Source organism: Leptinotarsa decemlineata, unplaced genomic scaffold (assembly GCF_025532065.1).
Source record: "Leptinotarsa decemlineata unplaced genomic scaffold, Ldec_3_MD MMD2_P_RNA_scaffold_5, whole genome shotgun sequence".
In the NCBI taxonomy this organism is placed as follows: Eukaryota; Metazoa; Arthropoda; class Insecta; order Coleoptera; family Chrysomelidae; genus Leptinotarsa; species Leptinotarsa decemlineata.
This window is the reverse complement of record NW_027412532.1, coordinates 11,078,814-11,101,067: the sequence shown is the minus strand read 5'-3', so window position 1 is coordinate 11,101,067 and position 22,254 is coordinate 11,078,814. Positions and strand designations below refer to the sequence as shown.

Below are 22,254 nucleotides of genomic sequence, written 5' to 3'. Positions count from 1 at the left end.
CTTGGATTTTGTTTCACATTTCGGCTATCGTGAGCGTGATATCTATTAATGTTTGGCTACGGGCATTAATAAATGTTGGCTCCGTGCCTCTGTTCAAGATTGTTAGATCTTTCTGTATTATATATTCATATAGTGACTTACCTCGGGCGTTGGTATCCTTGCTGCCCCAGCTCACGTGGTGAGAGTTTGAGTCGCAACCCAATATGAGCTCCAACTCTCTGGTTGAGGCAGTGGTCCACTAGTAGCAAATCGATAATTGCTTATTAGAGGATCCTTCACAGAGGTAACGTTTTGTGAACGATTTTGGTCCACCTTGGAGTAAGTATACGTCTCTCCGTTTTAAGAACCCCATTGAAAATCCTTTATTATCTTGGTTATAACTTAAAACATATTTCACTAATTATTATATTCTATTCATCTAGGCATCTTCACTCAGGTATCAGGAAATTATTCACAGTGAAACACATTAACTATTTATCAACATTTTTTTGATATTACTTCACATCAATTATGTAAATGTTGCCATTCAAGTAAGCCAACAATAATACAAATTGAATGGTGTTATTATGGCCTATTAAATAGGATTGTGGATTTTTAGTGTGAATGTCATCTAGTAACATCAATAAAGCAAATTAATGGATTGATAATAAGCACCGAAGAAAAATAGTCCAAACAACCTTGACGATGGCCCGCAGATTGAAGATGATCTAATAAAATACTTTTCAATAACGAAATAACAAACCTGTGGGCGTGCTTTGTTTGATTTTGCGTTGGCCGAATACAATTATATTAGTTCAATGGGGAAATTGTCATTAACGGATTTCAACTTCTTTAGGATTGGCCATTAAGGTCAAATGGTAATATGAAACCAAACAAATACGGAATTTGGACACGATTTCTTAGTTTGAAACCTACAACGGATTGACATTTCTCTGGATTTTTTTGATTTTCCCTTTTACAGTGAATATGAGCAACTTTTTTCATTTCAATTGGTTCATTCCAGTCCATTCATAGTTATCCTATTCCACTTTCTTAAAAAAAATCTCACCTTCGATATTGTCGAGTTCGAAAGAATGAGCAGAAAATGAGTATTTCAAATGTCCATTCGAAACATTCAGCTATTCCATGATTCTTCTGATAGGAAATTTTTCCACGCAATATAACAATAATAGCTATCAGAAACTGATTTTCATTCTTTTCAGTTTATTTTATTTATCCGAAGTCGAGTTACAGTTTTTCAATATTTTTTTTTCTATTTCAAAATAATTCCGTCCAAACTGTTGAAGATTACATATAACATGCATACTAAATGAATGAGACTTTAGTGAATTTTGATTATGTATTTCTCAATTATAAACCAAAATAATTACGCCTTTATATTGTGCAAACTAAAAAAAAACAATATTTTCATATTTTCTTAGAATTGTAACATAAAGAATATACGAACTATAAACAAAAATGTCTATATAAAAGATTACAGATGATGAATTTTGGCTTATTTTTCATAAAAGATAGAAGATAGATTCGTGTATTTTCTGGAAATTTCGAAGTTGAAATCCGTTTTTATTTGTTGTAAAACATAATTGAATATGTTTTCAGATGAAATTTTCATGAAATGTTTCGCAAAAGATATCAAGCATGTTTTGTTTGTGAATAAAAAAAGATTTATGACTTTCTACTTTTCCAAACAAAAAATATAGAAAATTACTCAAAAATTCAAATCATGTATATTATTACAGTGTCTAAACTGAGTCGTTAACACGATATACTTTGCTGACTACGGCGATATGAAATTTGTAAGTACCTTTCAGGTAATATTTGAAGACACTATATTCAATAAAATACAGAGTAAATAGGTGGTTGGGTTAGGTTATATTACTCAATAAGATAATAATAATAATAATAATAATATGACCGCCAGGCGCCCGAGACCCTAATGCACTTGCTATCAGCATGTCCAGCATATGCGGTCTCGGCCTATATCCATCGACATAATGCGGCCTTAAGAGTGCTATATTACCATTTACGGCATTCTTACGGTATTGACGAGACACCGGTGTTGCCCTACGCTTCGGGGGATATTGAATCCGGTGTGGGAAACAAGAAGTGCCGAATTTATTGGAACTATTTGTTCCCCACCCTCAGGTTCATACAAGCTAATAAGCCTGATGTAGTCCTTCTCGATCACCAGAGCAAAACGATATCTGTCGTGGAGTTTTCAGCTCCTGGCGAGACGAATATCGTCAGAAAAGAGGAGGAAAAACGGATAAAATATCGAAATTTTCTCTTCTGATTATTGGAGTCTTTGGTGGAATGATGTCCTCTCTACTCTCGAATCTCAAAATCATACCGGCTTGCCGCACTAAGGCAGAAATATCAGCCGCACAGATGCAGAAGGCTGTCATTCTTGTCTCACTGCGTTTGCTCAGGGCACATGATTCTCGGACCCCACGGTGTGGGGAGTGGTCATTAGTTGATAATGCTGGCGCGCCCTCCCGAATGTATCGGGGCTTCGGGGGATAGGGCCTGACCAGCGCACACTACGGGGATAATAATAACAATAATAATAATAATAATAAGTTTCTCAAAATAAAATACAATAATATAATAATTGTGCACTTATTCCAAATATTTACAATAATTACTACACTTTAAAATCGGGTTCAGTTGCATTTCTATATTATATATTATATGTATAAAATTATGTATAATTCACTAAAATGTTGTAACATAATAAAATTATAGTAAATGTAATAAAATTAGGCTAATGAGCCGTACATACAATTATTGAAACATAAATATCATAACGTAGGTAACGAACATAATTAATCAACAAGAATAAATTATATTGAATATTCTAATATTCGAACAATGAATGGACAGCCTTACGTTTTAAAGAAAGAATATAATGTTTAGTCTTTTTTTTGAAGGAATATATGTTTGAGATTTCTTTGTTTTCCGTCGGCAAAAAGTTATAAAATTTACTAGATAAAAAAGTATGATTTATCTGTCCTATTCTCTTTCTGGCTGGTTTCATTTTCAGAGAATTATTCTCTTTCAGACGAGTTTGGTAGTTATGGCTGATGAGTGGGAGATCAAATCTGTTTTTGCATTGTCTTATCACAATTTGATAGTAATAGTCCTGACGCAAATCAAAGACTTCCGTTTCTGCAAATAGTAGGTCGGAGGAATACCTAATTGGTTTGAAAGATATAATTTTCAAAAATCTTTTTTGTATTACTTCAAGATTCTACAAGTGAGCATTTGTTGCTGCCCCCCAAGCTAGAATACCGTAAGTAAGTCGTGTTTCCACTAATGATTGATAAAGAATTTTGAGATACTTGAAGATACAGAATATGTGTTTAAAATATGTTTAGAGTATGTTTTAACCAGCTGTCGCACCCCTACGAACGACAATCCTCAGAAGTCGAAACTTGTGCAAGCTTAGGACTAACGAGGTCTTACCTTTCAACGTGTGATTCCTAACATGGGGTTTTATGTAAATTTAAAACCTGTAAGAATTGGGTAATTAACTGAAGTATATCTAACAAAATGATCACGGGAAATTTTTTTTATATGGATTTTCGTTTATTGAAGTGTATAAAAGGTATGTTTTTTTTCTCAATAATGGTAATTAATGGGTTGAAATAATATTTATTGTTCAAACGTCCGTATCGGTCATCGCCCGCTTTTAGCGCTATTTTCGCCTCTGAATTGAAATTATAAATATTGGTGATAGAGTTCCGGGAGGCAGGACTTTCTTTTGGGAAATTTTCTCCTCCTCAAGGATGTTTTATCAAATTTTGGATATATTCAATATTTTTCGAGATATTTGCAAAAAACCAAACCCCTTTTTTGTACTAAATTGTTCAGAACTTTTGCAGTTTTTACGAGCCCCTTTTGAAATTCTTCAAAAAGTTGCTAGAGGTCATTCCGAATCGAATTAGCCATGGATCATTATTCTTGGTGCCCTTGGACAGAAGTACCAAAAAAAGGATCTTGTGACCTAGATTATTACTTACAGTGTTAGGTAATAGGAGTACTTTTGTAGTTAACAAACATGCTGTTTTCAATGATTCGCTTTGTTATCTAATAAGTTTTTTTTTTCTGGATATAATTGAAAATATGCAGGATATATTGACGTATTATTGAATACTTTCAGTGTCAGATTGTCTGATATTAATTTTCAGAGTGAACTGAAGTCACAATCATTGCGTTGGTTTATGATATTTTTATGAAATCAAATTCAACAGAATTGAGCAAGCATTTTATTAATTTTAGTACTTTTTAATTGATTCATCAACATTCATGTTATCTCATGTAATTGGCGAACAATTAATTTCCTTCCAACGAATTTATTGGTTTTGGAAAGAATTAGAATTGTATATAAAAAAATATTTGATTCTAAATCATCATTCACAGTACGCTTGTTTGTGAAAGATATTCAGTATGTTCAAATTGGTAAGTAGTGAAAAGCATATCCTGTTTTTTTTAATGGTAATAATAACTCAAATGAACGAAATTATATTTATTTCGTTATCCAAATTTTGTGGTGGTTCAATGGTTAGACTAACTTGTATTGTGAGATAAATCTGTACGAAAGGAAATATTCCATTTCATAATATAACAAAAATCCAGTCAGTCTTTAGGTAAATTTATAATTCAACCGTATATTTGAACAATCTATTGTTTGTCGAATGACAAATTGAGTAATCGGTTCATGGAAAAATTTGGAAATTGTGGTGATGGAGTAATTTTCAGTATTCAATGGCATTTTGCATACTATTTTCATTGATATTTCAGATTCAAATTTTTCAAATGGACTCTCTTGAAAATATAGCGAATCAAAACAACAGAAACTGTTGAACTCAATAATGGAGTCGACGCCTTCAAATCATTCTTGTTACTATAATTGAAACTCCACTAACTATACATTAACTTTTCCATCAATTCATGACAGTTTTTGTTTATGATTCTATGAATACCTCCTTTTTTCAATTACGACCAAATTTGCTGATTCATTGAGAAAAAAATAAGATGTTCAGAAATAATGGGATCTTTTACGCAATTATTTTAATTCAGTTATTAGTATTTCTGGGAGAAAGCCACCATTAAATTCAATAGCTTTACTCCCTTCAAAAACTATAGAATCCGTACTCATGCCACATGAGTTTCAAATATTTCGAAATGCTATTTCTTGATGATGTAACAGTAAAGTGTCTATAACTATGATGATTATAACAGATAATGTTACTCATATGAGCTGAGTCTTGATTTATGAGAACAATCCATTCCAAAACATCTTTCAGATACGTTATTTTATGGAAACACAAGATTGAATTTTCACCTGAAATTGAGTTGTTATGTATTTGGTATCTATTGAAGAGCATATTATTACATAAGAACGTGTGCAAATCTCCTCTGCAATTCATTCACATCACCCCTTTATGCAAAACACATATTTTTTCGAAGTATTTGTCAAATCTACTCTAATTTGTAGTCGGATATATTGATTTGCTGGAATTCTGTTCAAAGAAACGCACAATTAAAAGTGGGAGATTGGTTATTTTCAGCTAGCATATGCCAAATGAGAACTTCTCAAGGTTACTGCGGTGAAGAAAATACACAAAATAATGTTTTCTCAACCCCACATGTGCTTCGAAAAATATATTTTTATCTATCTTTGAATTTTGCAATTTTGCTTTTCAGGTTCTCTTTTTCTGCCTAGCAGCCATTGCTTTTGGCGCAGAAGACCCTGCTACCACCTTCCCAACTACTACCTCGCCATTTACTCGAGATTTCTTCAGAAACCAACTGTTCCAGAACCCAAACAACCCGTACACTGGGAACAAGGTGTACCTACCCAATAACTACAAATACAATCAACCCAAGTATTTCGACAAAGACTACCAAAAGAAAAATCCAGTTGATTATTACAACAAAGAATATCTGAATAAAAATTATTATAACAACGAGTACTACCAGAAGTACAATCAAGAAGCCAAAAGTGCTGGCATCGTCCGTTCTGAGAGTGACATCAACCCCGATGGTAGTTATCAGTATAGGTGAGTTCCACACAAAATGTGAAAAAGGAAAGTTTTATAATCAATTTATTCCGTTGTCTTATATGACCCAAGAATCAGAAAAATACAGTTCCAAGTGGAATGGAGTTATTTAGGATCTGATTTCCTAAAAATTCAAACATTATATAGCAAACTCCAATCTACAAATATTGCAATTGTTCAAAATGTGTGAATTTTCACACAAAGTTATTTTTCGGCTTTATTTGCATCATAGATGCTAACAAAACTCGCAACATAGCTTTGAAATTCACAATAATTCGACTGTCAATTTTTAATGAAATGTCAATTGTACAAATTTTTCACTGTAAAACAGTTCAACAATTGTTTTTCTCTGTGAGTTTCGTAATCAACATCTGTGCTGAAAAATCCCGGGCCTAGGAAAAAAAACGCGTTTTTTTGTTCGAAGTTGTATTTATCAACGTAATCCCCATCAAAAACCACACTTTCATTCCAGCGCTGCTCTAACACTTCAATACCACTTTTGTAGAACGACTTATATTTTGCCCCAAAATAGACCTCAGAAATAACCTTTCCATTCGAGCAAAATTTCTTTCCAATGACCATTCTCATGAGATCTGAGAACAGCATAACGTTGCTGGGGACCAGATCTGAAAATAATAATAATATCGTCTTATCAAGATGGTTGTTCTGATTATTGGAGTCTTTGGTGGAATGATGTCTTCTCTACTCTCGAATCTTAAAATCATACCGGCTTGCCGCACTAAGGCAGAACTCTTAGCCGCACAGATGCAGAAGGCTGTCATTCTTGGCTCACTGCGCTTGCTCAGGGCACATGATTCTCGGACCCAATGATCACTTACCCCACGGTGTGGAGAGTGGTCATTGGTTGATAATGCTGGCGCGCCCTCCCGAATGTATCGGGGCTTAGGGGGATAGGGCCTGACCAGCGCACACTACAGTGAAAATAATAATAATATCTTCTTTATTATCTTCTAATACATTTAAAGCAAATTAATCATGTACAGTTCATTTATTATAAGAAGATAAAAGGCGAAGTTCAATTTACATGATGAGAAGTCATCATTCAATTGTTCTTCCACTTAACCTCGGTGGCTCCGTTTTTTTCGATTTGTGACACTGTGCATTATATCGATGTAGCAGTACTCTCTGACCATTACATCGAGACCAATATGCATACAGCTCAGGTATGTCATCAGAAACGGCTTTATGTCGGGTAACAGAAAAAGTAGAATATACTTACAAAAACAAGGAAGTACTTTTAGCTGCTTTCTTGGACATTGAGGGCGCATTTGATAATACGTCGTTAGAATCAACCATCCAGGCGTCGAGGAGAAGAGGGATCGACAAGACAAGCTGTAGGTGGATAGATTGCATGCTTAGGGGAAGATTGGTATATACAACCTCTATGGGCAAGCAGTCATGGCACGGGTAGCAAGGGGCTCTAATCAGGGGGGGGGTTCTATCCCCTCTGTTATGGAACCTTGTAATAGACGAGCTACTATATCTCTTGGACCATAATGGGTATGAAGCACTGGCTATGCAGACGACTCAGTCATCTTAGTCCAGGGTGAATACAATAATGTAGTGAAGGGATGCATGCAGCAGGTCCTGAAAATTATAACCAGATTGACCGAAGAAGAAGGGCTTAACAAAAGCCCATCCACATCGACCATAGTAGCATTCACCAAGAGGACTATAACGGAGGGTCTCGGACCTCAAAGACTTCGAGGTGAAGAAATACAAGTGTCGGGGGAAGTTAAATAGCTGGGAGTAATCCTAGATTCCAAACTGACCTGGAACCAACACTTGGAAGCTGGAACCAAAGAGGAAAGCGGAGGTAGCATTGATGTTCGCCAGACGCATCTATGGAAAACATGGGGGCTAAAACCAGACATGGTATTTGGCTATAAACGATCGTGGTTAAACCCATGATAACATACGCATCTCTGGTCTGGTGGCCAAAGATGAAGCAGGCGACCGCCATCAATAAACTGGGCAATGTGCATGTTTGGGAATGAGGGGAGTAATGAGAACTACCTCAACAGCTGTATTGAAGACTCCTGTATCTACCTCCTTTACACTTTGTGAGAATGAAAAACTCACCGCACTACAAAAGATCGGACCGAACAGAAATTTCGGAATAAGTGGAGAAGCAGATATTGAATATGTGCACGGACCATATGACACCGAAGTACACCTTTAACACAAACTTCACAGCCAAAAGCATAAGCCGTGAAGAGTGGAAGACCATTAGTAATCCTGAAAACATATTTGGAAAAAACACCTGGGATACAGATGGATCGAAAACCAAACATGGAACGGGAGCTGGAATATACCGAGCGGGTAAAAATCTAAACTACAGCCGCTATCATCAACTTCATATTAGGTCTTGAACCAGCTCTGGGGGTACCAAAATCATTGGTACGAAACCAGATTAGGACATGGACTAATAAGAAGGACACAGAGTACTGGACAAAAGTAGCTGGCAAAAAACACAGTAGAACCTTCATTATGGAACCGTTCGAGAAAATAACCGAAGAAATACTTCAATATAGTGTGGATCGGCTCAGAATGATTACAGGGTTACTAACCGGTCATTGTCCGCTTAGAGGACATCTGAATAAAATGGGGCTGTACAACGGAGACCTCAGCTGCAGATTATGCAATGAAGGGACAGAAACAGCTCTACACATCTTATGCGAATGTGAGGCACTGAATCACAGGAGGCAGGCAATATATGGACGTACAAAATTATGCCTAGAAGAATATGACGAACATCAAACACGGAACCTGTACAAACTAGTACAGGAAACGAGACTGATGGAATGAGTGTCAAGAAAAGATGGGAGAATAAACGCAATAAGTCCAAGAGGCTGCAGTGTTTTCTGGAGACTTGGACTGAATGGACAAGTCAGACAGCTCCCAAGGTACAAAAAAAAACTCTCTGTTTTTTCAAAGGGGAAGGTTTTTCCGCAAGTTTTTCAAACGCTTCAATAACGCTGTATAATATTCACTGTTGATGTTGTTTTCCTTCTCAAGATAGTCGATGAATATTTCACTACGCACATCCCAAAATATAAAGGCCGTAGCCTTTTCAGCCATTGTCACAGATCAGGGACCACTTTATTTATTGATGATCTTCCAAAGTCAAAACAGTATTTGAAGGAGTTTGAATTTCTAAAAATGAATTCCAAAAATTCGAACAGCTCGAAAATAACTGAAAATATAAAAAATTGTGAGAAGAATTGTTCTACAGAAGAGTCGGGCACACTTCTTAAGTAACTCTATTAGTGTGGCAGAATATTTCGAATAATAATGGAAAATTGAAGTTCCATCCTGAATCTTGAGAATAATTGAAGATGTAGAAGATTTCCAAAAAATCGATTTCATTGACATTAATGAGTACTACATTTACGACTAAACTTTCCACTAATTTTGGAATTCTCTTTCCACTAAACATTTTCAGCACTTTTACCGAAAATGTTAAAAAATTTTGAAATATACAACAAAAATTTTTCTTTGAAACATACAAAATCCATAACAATTTCATTTTCATTCACAACTATTCTTCGAAAGAGAATATCACTAATCTTTATTTCTTGGTGTCATTAGTCAATTCACAAATTTCAAACATTATAAATTCGTGATATAAACATTTCCTTTATATTCTTGTTTTATTTACTCTGTGTAAACATTGAGCAGGACGAATGTTACCTTTATAGTGCAAATCCTCCTATTCTCTTTGATTCAACTGATCATCTAGTCGAACTAAAACTATATCAGTCATACCATCACATTGAAAATGTTCAAATAACTTCAACAATTCAGCTTGTTTATTTATTCGTCTCTTTAATTCACAGTTTCGAAACCCAAAATGGAATCGCTGCCGAACAACAAGGTGCAGTACGGGCAACAGCGGACAAAACAGAATCTGTAGTCGTTCAAGGATTTTACCGTTATTTTAACCCAGATGGAACACCCGTTGAAGTGAAATACACAGCAGACGAATTTGGTTACCATCCTCAAGCAAGTGTTTTATCCAACCAAGGGAGAGCCGTTACCTACAAGGCTGATGTCACCCCAAAACCGGCAGACGAGTGATAGATGATATATTCCATATGACGAAGCTTTTTGATTTTGTGTATCAGCCTTCTCATTAAACATTATTTCTATTATTTGTTGATTTAATTTGAGTATACTACCCCAAAAGTAATTCATGGCATTGATGATGCAGACCAAAATTTCGATAAAATAAGGTAACTTGATAACAATTTTTATGCTTCCTGATCAAAACTTGTGTCCAGAGTAGTGAATCATCATTTTTTTCATTCCCCCTCCAATGAGGTGAATTTTTTTCTGGAGTATCTGTATCTGTAAAGTAGGGAGGTTGAGTGTAGACTCACAGCACTTAGGTCACTTGTGACACATTGTACATCCTTTCGAGGAGTTGTCCTTCTAGATCATGGTCCATTCTGTCCTTTCCAGGAAGGTGGACAGGTCAGTAGGAGACATCTCCTCAATATTGGTGTAGGCCAAGACTCGCCGAACACACAATCCCTTTGGCAACCTTGAGATGTCTCACGGCGGCCTACGCGTAGGTTTTGGAAGGTGCAGCGACATTATTGTCGTTGCATCTTCCCCGTTCCCCAAGGGAAGTATTTTTCAAGGATAGGTTGCACGGGGTGGAAATAAATTAAAAAAAATGACAATTACCGGCAATTCTTCTGTGGATGATCTGCATCATCCTGGGATTTTCGAGCTTCAATCTCTTATTAAACTCAATTTTGCGTTTCTTACTTTTGGCAATGGTATTCTGATACTTGTTGTTTGTAACTAACAAACGTTGCTTCACTCAAAATGTTCTATCTCATAAACTAATAGTGCGACAGTTGTGAAATTTGTACACGTGTAAAAATCATCAACTCATTCATGATGGAATTGGCCGATACTTGATGAAAATCCATAACTGACGTATTCAAAAAACACTTTATTATGAGATTTTCCATAATCGATTTTACAAAAACGCAACACGTGTTTCGCCATGCAATCGCTTCACTTGAGTAAAGACACTCCCGAAGAGGTGATTGTACGGCGAAACTGGTGTTGCTTTTTTGTGAAATCTCACAATTAAGTGTTTTTTGAATACGTTATCATCAATTCAATATTAGAAGCGTCATCTGTGTGTTAGCCTACGAACTTTTCATCCTACCTGAAAATATATCTTTTTTTACTATAATAATATCATACTGAGTGTTTTCTAACTTCCTTTCGGAGATAAAAGGCGTTGGAGTTTGAGAAAACTGTATTTTGAAATATCACAAATATCCTCACAGAAAGATTGTACTGAAGTTTAAATCGTCTTCTTGAAGATGATCACTTAGTGATCGAAACACGTGTCGATGCGTTGAAATTAACGGTTTGGTGTTGGGATAAAACTCCAGTACCTATAATTCAATACTACTTATTTAAAATTGTTATTGAAAATTATTAATTTGTGAACTCAAAATAAATTTCGATGTGATTATATGGTTATTTGCTGGAAAAAATACAAAATTTGTGCAAGTAAATATATGAGAGTTTGTTCAAGAAAATTTGTTTTGAGGAAGACTTTTCTGTTTTTCTATTCATTCATGATTATATTGTAAAATGTGGGATATTTCCGAAAAAAGGAAGAAAGTAATTAGATTCGAAAACATTCCACAAATATGTGCAGATCATTAACAGACGTTTTTTCAGGAAAAAAAGTATCACTTTATCACATACACATATGAGCATTCAATTACATGGAAAATTAAGTTTCTTCGGAAGCTTTTGATAATTCCTCTTCCATTTAAATTAATAATGAATTCATTTCCACCATCAATATGGCAGTGTCCAATCACCATATAGTCTTTTCCAACTGAAATTACTTTTTTAATCCTTTTGTGCCAGTCTTTTTCGATAATAGTAGATACTTCTTCTCTATTAGCGTCTTATCAAATTCTGGAAAATTATTTTTACGCCTGATGCTTTGTTTCAATTTTCCCCAAATCAACTCGATGGGATTGAAAACACAAAAATGAGGGGAAAGTCTCAGTATGGTGTGTCCATACTTTTCAGCAATACTCTCAAGGGCATACACTTTTTCAAATGTTTTTGTCTGTGAAACAAATAGTTGGTTTTTGGTATGATGATCTTCAAAATATAATAAATAAAAAAACTTTGTATTTCATCTTTCCTCGAATTTTTTGTTGGTACTTTGATGAGCTGTCGCGAATGATAGGAAGCGTTGTCAAGAATTATTACACTATTCGTATCCAAATGTGGGATCAATGTGTTTTCAAACCATTCCTCGAAAATATTAGCTTCCATGTTCTTATGATAGTCAACATTGCAGTTCTCACGTTTTTTCCACATAATTGCAAAGAATTCGAAACCCATCCTTTACTTCCTCCATAATGCACAATGATTAGTCGTGATCCTTTATTTGCAGGCATGTTAGGCGTACACATTCTCGAACCATCAGTCCGCCCTTTCGTAACTGTGTCGTGAGTGTCACACCAAGTTCTGTTCGAATAGAAAATTTGCCAATGTTCTTGTCTATATTTAGTTATTTGTTCTAAGTATTTGTTATGCAATTCCTCTATTCTTCTGCTTTCCATAACTGCTTAACGTTTGTTTATTATTTTGAATCTAAATCCTAGTTTCTTTATCCATTTCTGAAGGGTTTTGTCACCGCAGCTCATGTTATGGCCGGAAGTATTCAATTTCTTCCTCATGATTTCAATTGTAGAAATCTCATTGCTTTTGTAACAGTCGTATATTATTTTTCCAATGATGTTATTAGATGAACATCTAAAGGTTTTGGTAATCTTGTATCACATCGCGTCTTGCATTCATGAGGTTTGTTTCTGACTATTTTACGTACAGTTGTGAAAGGAGTTTCTGTCAAATCTGATGTTGCTTGTAGTAGTTTGTTTCCTTCGAAACTAAACTTGAGATGTAGATATTTACATACATTGAAACATATTCTCTGTGTTCCAATATTCAAATGCATGCGACTTTTATTCACTGGTATCTCTTTTTCGCATTGTTTACCATCGCTATTGGAATCATTACACTGGAAAAAGTCTGCGTTGTTATGACACTCGTTATTATTATTAGCACTTGTCCAAGGACGCCACATTTTAAACAGATAACAAAACTTTTAAGTAATTATAACTGCACCAATATCGAATTTCAACACCCAAATCGCGATCAGTTCCTGAACTGAACACGATGGCGATTATCATCCTTGTATTCCCCGAATTCTAGTTCGCGGAGTAGTTCGCAGCCGGTTCGTTTGTATGTATTGGATCTTTTGGACTTTGCACAATATCGTTTACTTCGACTATAAATGAATTGAAACGAATATCCTTCACAGAGACGCTACACAACTTCAAATATGAAACAGTATTTTCGGGAAATAGAGATTTTGGCTTTCTGCTTCTCCATCGTTATACAAAAAAATGTGTTATTCAATGTTCAATGAATTAGAATTGGAAACAGCACTTCCTAGCGGAGAAAACTTTGCGTTAGAAATAATGTGACCAAATATGAATATAAATAAAATCTGCTATTGAGACACATGTCTTATGGAATCATAGTATATCACAAAAATGAATTTCTATGATGAAATATTAGTCTGAAACACTATATTTACAGGAACAACAGTAAAAATGTTGACAAAAATGTTTATCGCGCTATTACAGTACCCAATTCGATAGCGACAAGTTGCATTACTGTATCTTTACCATGCAGCAAGTAAATGTTCTGTTTCTGTTTAAAATCTGTTTTTCCGTTAATCAGCTGTCGCCCCCATACGAACGACAACTCTCAGAAGTTGAGAAACTTGTGCGAGCTAAGGACTATCGAGGTCTTACCTTTTAACGTGTGATTCCTAACACGGTTGCAGAATCATCGCAGCTTCAACGAGATGAATTCTTTCGAGAAAAATACTACAACATAAGCATAAGTATACATGGTGTGAAGCATGCGTGTGTATGTACGAAAAATGTGTGCATTATGTAATATTTGGGGACTCACAAACCAGTATAGCAGGACATCGATAGAAAATGACCACGTAGTCAAGTTGAAGATCAAACTCAAATTCAAGGTCAGATCATGAAATGGTGGAGGGGAGGAATCAGTTTTCAGGTTGAAGTGTGGAAATACCTCCTTTTCAGTTGAATACACGCTTACGTCATATGGTATATTGACTTGAATCTTGGATAATATTGGGTTTTAAGAAGAAGATAGTAATACATTTCAAATTGAAACATGTGTATTGCGACATGTAAAAGTTCATGACGAGAATATATTTAGGTGTGAAAAATATGTCTTTTTCGATGTAAAATGGTGTGTTGTGACTGTATACATTGTTTTGGAGAACTTCCAAACCCTGTTTAGCATGATTTTCGAAAAGAATGAACTTTGTATTCATTTTCACAGTCAAACCACACTCCACCGTCAGATATTGCAATATAGTGTTGAATTTCAAATGATTAGATTGTATTGCAATACGTGAAAGTTCTTGTTAGGCGAGCATATGCATGTGTGAGAAATATCAATCTATTCAACTGCTAATTCTTCCAATGCTAATTTTTTATGATTGATTTCTTTCTTTGAAAAAGTCCTATATTTTATCAATGGATATGTGGAAGTAGAAGGCCACAGTTTTTTCTTTCCCAAATATTATTCTCTTCTGAAAATATACCCCTTTCAATGTGAACAATGGGGGATGTGACTTAAATGAGCGAATGAATGTCATTACCTACTGCCGTCGATGACATTAGTAGATTCAACTCATTCGTGACATAAAGTCGTAATTTTATGAATGCATTGAGTCCTTCATCATATAATGTTATCTACATTGGTGCTGACGAGGCAATAAGGCAAGTATCTTACGCCGAAACATCGTACGTCCAACAGTGAGGAAGACACTGTTCCATTAAGTGAAATGGTACCTCTTTCATATAATATATTGTGTAGCAATTCTGTGAATTATATCTGATTCAATTCCATAGGAATTGTTTGCAATAAAAATGAATAGAGAGAGTTTTGTATAACTCAATCATTAGGAAGTATTTCATTAGTTCAGACTTCCATTGTCTAATATGATATAAATTGATTTTAAATTCTTGAAACAATACAGATTGACAAATTGACAAAGATTAGTTGAAAAATAACGATTATATTAATCAAAAAAAAATATCCAATTGTTATTTTTTAGCTATTCTTTTAAATTTTTTAGATTCTTTCAGGAATTTCAAATCAATTTATAATATCATATTAGACAGTGAGAGTCCTAACTAACGAAATGCACCACGAAACATTGTCAATCTCCTTCAAACAAACGCAAGGAAGTAGTTTCATCAGAAGTATTTTTTTTATAATTAATCTTTGAGTGGAAGTAGCTGTTTTGAAAGGGCTTTTTCTTTCAGTTTGTATCTGAAAATTACTCCTTTGCACGATATAGGTACACACTTTTCTGTAGAGTTACTTTTTTGAATTGATTGCTTCTTTCCTTTGGAAGATTCTTCCCTAAAAATATACCCCTTTCATTTCGAATGAAAGACTATTATTGTAAATTTTTACTCAGAAGGAAAACTATCCCGTCCTGTAGAGGTGAAAATATTTCTCTTCATCTTCTCATCAGCACTTTTTTTGATAGCTTAAAAACGAAACAATGCTTTTTTTCATAAAATCACGAGAATAATTTCCATGTAGTTCAATGTTCATATGTCGATAGATGTTTCGGATGGACTTTTTTTTATCTTAACGAAACTTCTCGAGCATAATCTACAGACTACAAGCATAAAATTTATGATTTTCTTCCTTTCTTTGTAAGTTTCCCATATTTATTTGTATAATAATAGAGAAGTTAAAAACTATTATACTTTTTCTGAAACTCGAATCTCTCCTATAAAATATTTCTATTTCTATTCCATAAAAAAGTTGCTTACACTGAAATATCTCTTATCAAAAAGATAATTCGAGATATTTTGTCTAGTTTAACATTTTGTTTCACATTGATGAACATATTTTTAAATTTTGGCGAATAATTTAATTTTTTTTTCCTTGATTGGCTACTATTCATCAAATGAACAACTTGATTCATTCCTTATTCAAATGATCTTGGCTTCCCTGTGTAATTGGCGAGCACTTAATCTGTCTGATTATGAGTTATCGGTGTTCAGAAGAATAAGGATTGCATATAAAAAGGATTCAGATCTTCGAGATCATCAAACGCAGTTCGTTCGTTTGTGAAAGATATCGTTCAATATCGTTCAAAATGTACAAACCGGTGAGTGACTAGGTTAATTAATGATTGGAGAGTTTTTCCTTCAAAATTTGACGACTAATTATTTCTTCGGAATTAAAAAAGTGTTATGCAGGAAGTGTTATTTTCTATTTCATTTGGTTGAGCCAAACTAAGTAATATTTCTCAGTTATCAAACGTAGTTTCCAGGTGCGATTTGTTTCAGAATTCGAATTTCAAGAAGAAAATACAAATGTTCCATTGGAATAATCATTCCTTTGGATACTAAAAATTTTTGTTTTCATATACAGGGTGAGTCAACAAGATTCCCCCGGTCCATTGCTATCAGTGAAAACAATTTTTCGAATCATTAATTTTTTTTCGCAGTCATATCAATACTGGGTGGTTCAACCGAGCCTGGCCAACCAAAGTTATAATTTATTAAATGAATATACAGTATATGGACTCGTCATTCGATTCCATATTTTTTTAGCTCTCCAAAGAATTTGTTGTTTTCGAATTTTTATTGCGGCATCGCAAGTTATTCCAAAAAAACCTATTTTTTTAATTCACCATGATAATTTCTGTGATCTCAACTTTCGTAAACAATATATAGGGTGCTTGGGAACACCTGTCAAGTATTATTCATTTTCAAACAGACATTATTCAACTTTTTCAAATGGAAAACCCTGTATTTTTTCATTTGTATGAAATGTTTCAACATTCTACTACATTTATTATTAGAATTATACTATAAGAAAAACAGATATTTTACCAATTTGTCCCTGTTTTATTAATTGTTGTAACCACAAAAAATTCATTTATTGTCGTTCACTCAGGGCCGTCGCCATGGAGGGGGGACGGGGGATCTTCCCCCCTGCTTTTTCGGGTAAATTTTGGGCCGTGAAGAAAAAAATAATAGTAAAAAAATGAAAAAAAAATGAAAAAAATAGAAATGAGAGAAAAGAAAAGGAGAGGTGATAAGAAAAGGGAAAGAACGAGGAGAAGGTTGGGATTTCCTAACATGCTTAACTTGGAGATCCCATACTTCTGAAATTTTGAGTTGTTTGAAAACTTCAAAAAACTTGAATTTCTCCCAAGTAAGAGATCAGTCCTGAACACTCCACAAATTTTGAAGTGACAATTTTACAAAATTCCCAAATTTCCGCTGTTTTTTCGACTTGGAAAAGTCGAAACTACAGCGGAAATTTCGGGCCGTGAAGATAGAAAAAATAATAGTAGAAAACAATAAGCACAATATTATTTAAGTGTCGTTTCCTTTCATTTGTATTGCATATTCCTATACATGGTGGAAGGACAAGGACCTTGGTCCAAAGTAGAATAATTTCCATTATTACTTTTATAATTACCAAAATTTATTTTCGTTTGTGCATACCCTAACGGGCATATAAGCATTCATCCAATCTTTGGATACCTAAGTAAGAAAATTAATATATTATAGTAGTAACTTATCCCTTGGCTTCCATTTTTTCGAAAGTTTGCTGGTAAGGTTGGGAAAAATTTGGATTTCCCCCCTTCCCTGGTTTTTCTTTTCGCTACGGCCCTGCGTTCACTTACTCAAATTTTTTTCAATATGTTCAACATCAACATCAAAAGATGTTCAAAATGGCGACCAATTTCTGCAACAGATAATGTCAGTCTTATTTTAAATGAAATCCCCACCCGTTCCAGCATATTCTCTGGGATTTCCCCTGAAAGCTGTAGTGATTCTTCGTTTCATGTCTTCGATAGATGTACCCGCATAAAAAACCTATTTTGTCAGGTCAGGTGATCTGGGTGGCCATGCCACAGGCCCACCCCTACTTTACCATTTTTGATTGAAATGATCTATGAGGTATTCGGTATTTCCGTACTTCAGTTTTAAAATGTGGTGGTGCACCATCTTTTGGATGGAAGAGTAAGGTCTGCTCATGTTGCGATTTCTCCGTAGCATGTTCAGAAATTGAATCCTGCCATTTGATAGGAGGTTATATTTTTGTATATATATTTTTTTCTTTGTACTTTGTTCTCATCAATAAAATCAATTATTATTATTATTATCTTATTGTAGCCACATTCTAAGTCTTGTTCCATATGGAACCCCGTTCAATAAACTCGAAAACTCATACCGAAGAAATCTAACATATTTTTTTTTCAGTGAGATGCCCATCCAAAAAATACGGACCGATAATTTTTTTCCGAGAATTCCACACCGAACATGCAGTGACCATTTTCCCGATTGATCTTTCCTAAGCCCCATCGGCAAAATTGAACACGTTTTTCAGAATCTCTTCCTCTTAACTGCAAAAAAATTGAGCAGTTTACAAAATTGTTTTCTCTGATAGCAATGGACCGAGGGAATCTTGTTGTACAGTAGTACTTTGAATACATATCATCATGGAGATTACCAAACTGACAATACTTATATCTTCAATTGAAATTTCAAATTCGTAAGGAAGCTTTGTTTCCCCTACAGTTTCCCCTACACGATTTCTTGAAAAAATATGAAACTCATGAATGAAAAACATTCAACGCATTCTCAGACAAAATTTGTTTGACGAAGGAAGATAGAACTTATATAATCATTTCTCTATGCTTCAATTCGACTTGCTATAAGATAATGAATGTCGTTTTCCAGTTTACCTTTCCAAAAGAAATTTCCTCAGATATTGTTTATACAAAAAAAAAAATTCAATGAAAGGGCGAAGTTCAGCCGAGGCTGTTTTACAACTTAACCTAGGGGATACCTTGTATTATACAGGGTGTAACTGAATAAGTGTAAAACATTTGAGGAGGTCATTGCTCATCGGAAAAAAGATAGAATCTTTCATATAAAGAAACTTCATTGGAACATCTCTTGTTAAGATACAGCCCCTTAAAAGGGGTACATAAAATTTGTATGACAATTTTTTTCACAAGCACTAAAAAAGTTACAATATTGAAATTAACCTGACGTTTTGTACTACCAAAAAGAACTCAGCCTGTAATTTATTTGGTTTACCCCATGGTTGAAAGGGGTGGAAAACGCAATTCATTGGTAAGTGAGTAGTTCATAAATCATTGTAAAACTGAGAATAAAACAAAGGTTATAAATTTCAGAGTAAATATTAAAAATCTGTTTAGCTTAAATAAGGTGAAATATATAGCAACACATAGACACAAGTGAGAAAAAGGGAAAACCATATGAGCAGGGCATAACATGAATATTTTATCTATCCAGAAGACTTCAGATATGCTTTCAACTTTTTCTTGAAATTATATATAGAGTAGTGTCTAAATTCACTGGGCAGAGCGTTATATTATTTGATAGAGTTGTAAATAAAACTACGAGAAAAGCAGGCAGGAATCAGTAAAAATTATACTGTTGTAAAGAGTTTTTGTGATGCTGATTCCTTAAGACTTCCTTCTACAGATTATTTCTTCTTGGCATTTATGAGAAATGAACTTACTTGAAATGTAATCTATTCTAATGATGTGAGTATGAATTATATAGAAAAAGTTTCGCTTCGCGTTTTCCGTACTTCAGATTGAGGTCATTTTGTAAATAACTTAATTTTCCAATTTGGGGATTCTAAAATCTCCAATGGAATTAATGAATCTCCTGGGGAAGGATCCGAATCAGTAAAAATTATATTGTTGTAGAGAGTTTCTGTGATTTTAATTTCTTCACACTTCTTTCTACCCAAGTATATATCTTCAAAAAACTGAACCACTCGTATATTTGTCCTTGAAAGGTTCTGGATGGATTTGAGAACTTTCTGTGGATTCCTCATTGAGTGTGAGAGTTGAAAAGTTTGTCTGCGGATCATTTATTCATAGGAAAACTTGTTTCTGTTTACCTTGATATCGGCACAATTATCCAGAGTTTCTCAATTTATATATTCATTTCAGATTCTTCTGTTGGGGTTTTTGTCCATTGCACTTGCAGCTGATGTACCGGCTACTACTCCAATTCCCTCTATCTTCAATCAAGGATATTACAGAAATCAATTGTATTCAAATAGGTTCAATCCTTATCACAACAACTTCAAAGGAAACAAATACTATCAACCCGATTATCGATACAATCAAGCTGGTTATTTCGACAAAGACTACCAGAAATACAATCCAGGTAGCTATTACAACAGAGACTACTACAACAGAGATTATTATAACAAAAACTACTACAACAACGAGTACTACCAGAAATATATTCATGATGCTAGAAATGCTGGCATTCTCCGTTTTGTAAACGATGTTCAACCTGATGGCAGCTACCAATATAGGTAAGTGTTCCACAAGAATTTTCAGAACACTGTAATTTTTATTGCCTCTTTATTGAGGAAAAAATACTTGATCAGTTATTTGAAAGATGTAAATGGAGCAAATATAAACATTTATTTGGCTCATCTTTCAAATTATTGTGCAACATCTTCAAGTCAATAGTGAACTGTGAAATTTGCAGTTATATCAAGATTTTTTCAATAAATGATTTCTCTGCAGTTTCGAAACACAAAATGGAATTGCTGCTGAAGAACAAGGAGCAGTTAGGGTGGCAACAGATCACACAGCTCCTGTTGTCGCACAAGGATTCTATCGCTATACTTCTCCCGAAGGAGTTCCAGTTGAGATTAGATACACTGCCGACGAATTTGGATACCATCCACAAGGAAGTGTAATTGCTGGCCCAGGTCGTGTCTTTGGTTTAAAGAGTGCTGCTGACATTCCAGCTGCTGAGAAAAAATGATTTCATGAGACAGTTCATATTGTTTTGTTCCTTCGAACTTCGAATTGTGATCCTATTACTACCTTTACTAATAAATAGCGCTTAACTCACACCCATGTTGTTTAATATGCCCTTAAAACTCATTCAAATTTTTTCTCTATATTCTATGTTCTATCTTATCTATTTCAACTTGAAAAAATGGCTGGTAATCAGTCAGAAGATTAATTATTACCCCTACTGATGATTTTTCATACACTGCTCCACACAATTTCGATAATTTTTCATACACTGCTCCACAATATCTCGAGAATTTTTCATTCACTGCTCCACACTATCTCGATAATCTGAGAATGTGGTGCCGTGACATTTTCCTCAAAGTTAAAGTCTCACAGTCAAACGAATCCGTGAAAATGTCTGCATCTTTGATACTTGAGAGTAATCTCCAGATAGAATGAAGGGATTACGGTATTGGAAGCAAACTATTTTATCCCCTAGTATGTTTTACCAAAAATGGGTTGTTCCATCGCGAGTGGCAAGCAGTGTATATGACTTTGAGTTTTCATGTCAAAATTCTGATTTTCTATGACAGGTACGTGTTTTGATGTCAAAGCAAAAAAAAATACTTCAATAATTACGGAAAATACGGGGGTGTCTCCATGAGAAGTCAGACAAATTCGGATTTTTCAGGACTGAAATTTTTTCAGGGAAAAAGTGTACTTGTAGTAAGTTGCTAGTCTTGATCATGAATCTGTAGGAATTTTGAACCTATTTTGCTTCTTAGTGTGTTTTACAATAAAAATGACCAACCCCATTTTAGGTGGTTGGTACTTTTTGAGCATTCTAACTCGATTATTACGGAAGATACAGGGGTGTTTCCATGAGAAGTGAGACACACTTTACAATCATTAAATTTCACACATAAGCTCGATAGGTGTACATATATGTGTATACAAATTAATTCATATTGATCATTATAAAAACAGATCAAATACATGTAGTCGAAAGTTCAAAGTCTGCTGGAACTGCAGCATTGTCGAAAAATTAAAACGAAAAAAACGAAAAATTAAAACATAAAAAACCAAAAATTAAAACGAAAAAAATACTGAAATCTTAGTAACAGCTATATGTTTAGGCCAAGCAACGAAAGATTACCGTTGTACTTCTTTTTTGATGAAAAGAATTAGTTTTGCTATTCAACGTGCTAA

At 34.5% G+C, this 22,254-nt stretch overlaps 2 protein-coding genes across 2 annotated transcripts; both read left to right on the top strand.

Annotated features, from left to right (window-relative positions):
• Nucleotides 1-4,385: 4,385 nt before the first annotated feature.
• LOC111506395 (uncharacterized) lies at nt 4,386-10,240 on the top strand. Its single transcript, XM_074169531.1, has 3 exons — nt 4,386-4,461; nt 5,710-6,065; nt 9,926-10,240. Exons 1-3 carry the CDS (start codon nt 4,450-4,452, stop codon nt 10,164-10,166), a joined length of 609 nt encoding a protein of 202 aa, XP_074025632.1. The 5' UTR covers nt 4,386-4,449; the 3' UTR covers nt 10,167-10,240.
• A 6,018-nt stretch (nt 10,241-16,258) lies between these two features.
• On the top strand, nt 16,259-21,161 carry LOC111506394 (uncharacterized). The gene is made up of 3 exons (XM_023161450.2): nt 16,259-16,389; nt 20,236-20,609; nt 20,827-21,161. Exons 1-3 carry the CDS (start codon nt 16,378-16,380, stop codon nt 21,068-21,070), a joined length of 630 nt encoding a protein of 209 aa, XP_023017218.2. The 5' UTR covers nt 16,259-16,377; the 3' UTR covers nt 21,071-21,161.
• Nucleotides 21,162-22,254: the final 1,093 nt, after the last annotated feature.

Excerpts from the sequence above, each read along its gene's own strand:
- LOC111506395 (XM_074169531.1), top strand. Across the intron at positions 6,066-9,925 it reads GATGGTAGTTATCAGTATAG|TTTCGAAACCCAAAATGGAA; the intron begins GTGAGTTCCACA and ends TTTAATTCACAG.
- LOC111506394 (XM_023161450.2), top strand. Across the intron at positions 20,610-20,826 it reads GATGGCAGCTACCAATATAG|TTTCGAAACACAAAATGGAA; the intron begins GTAAGTGTTCCA and ends ATTTCTCTGCAG.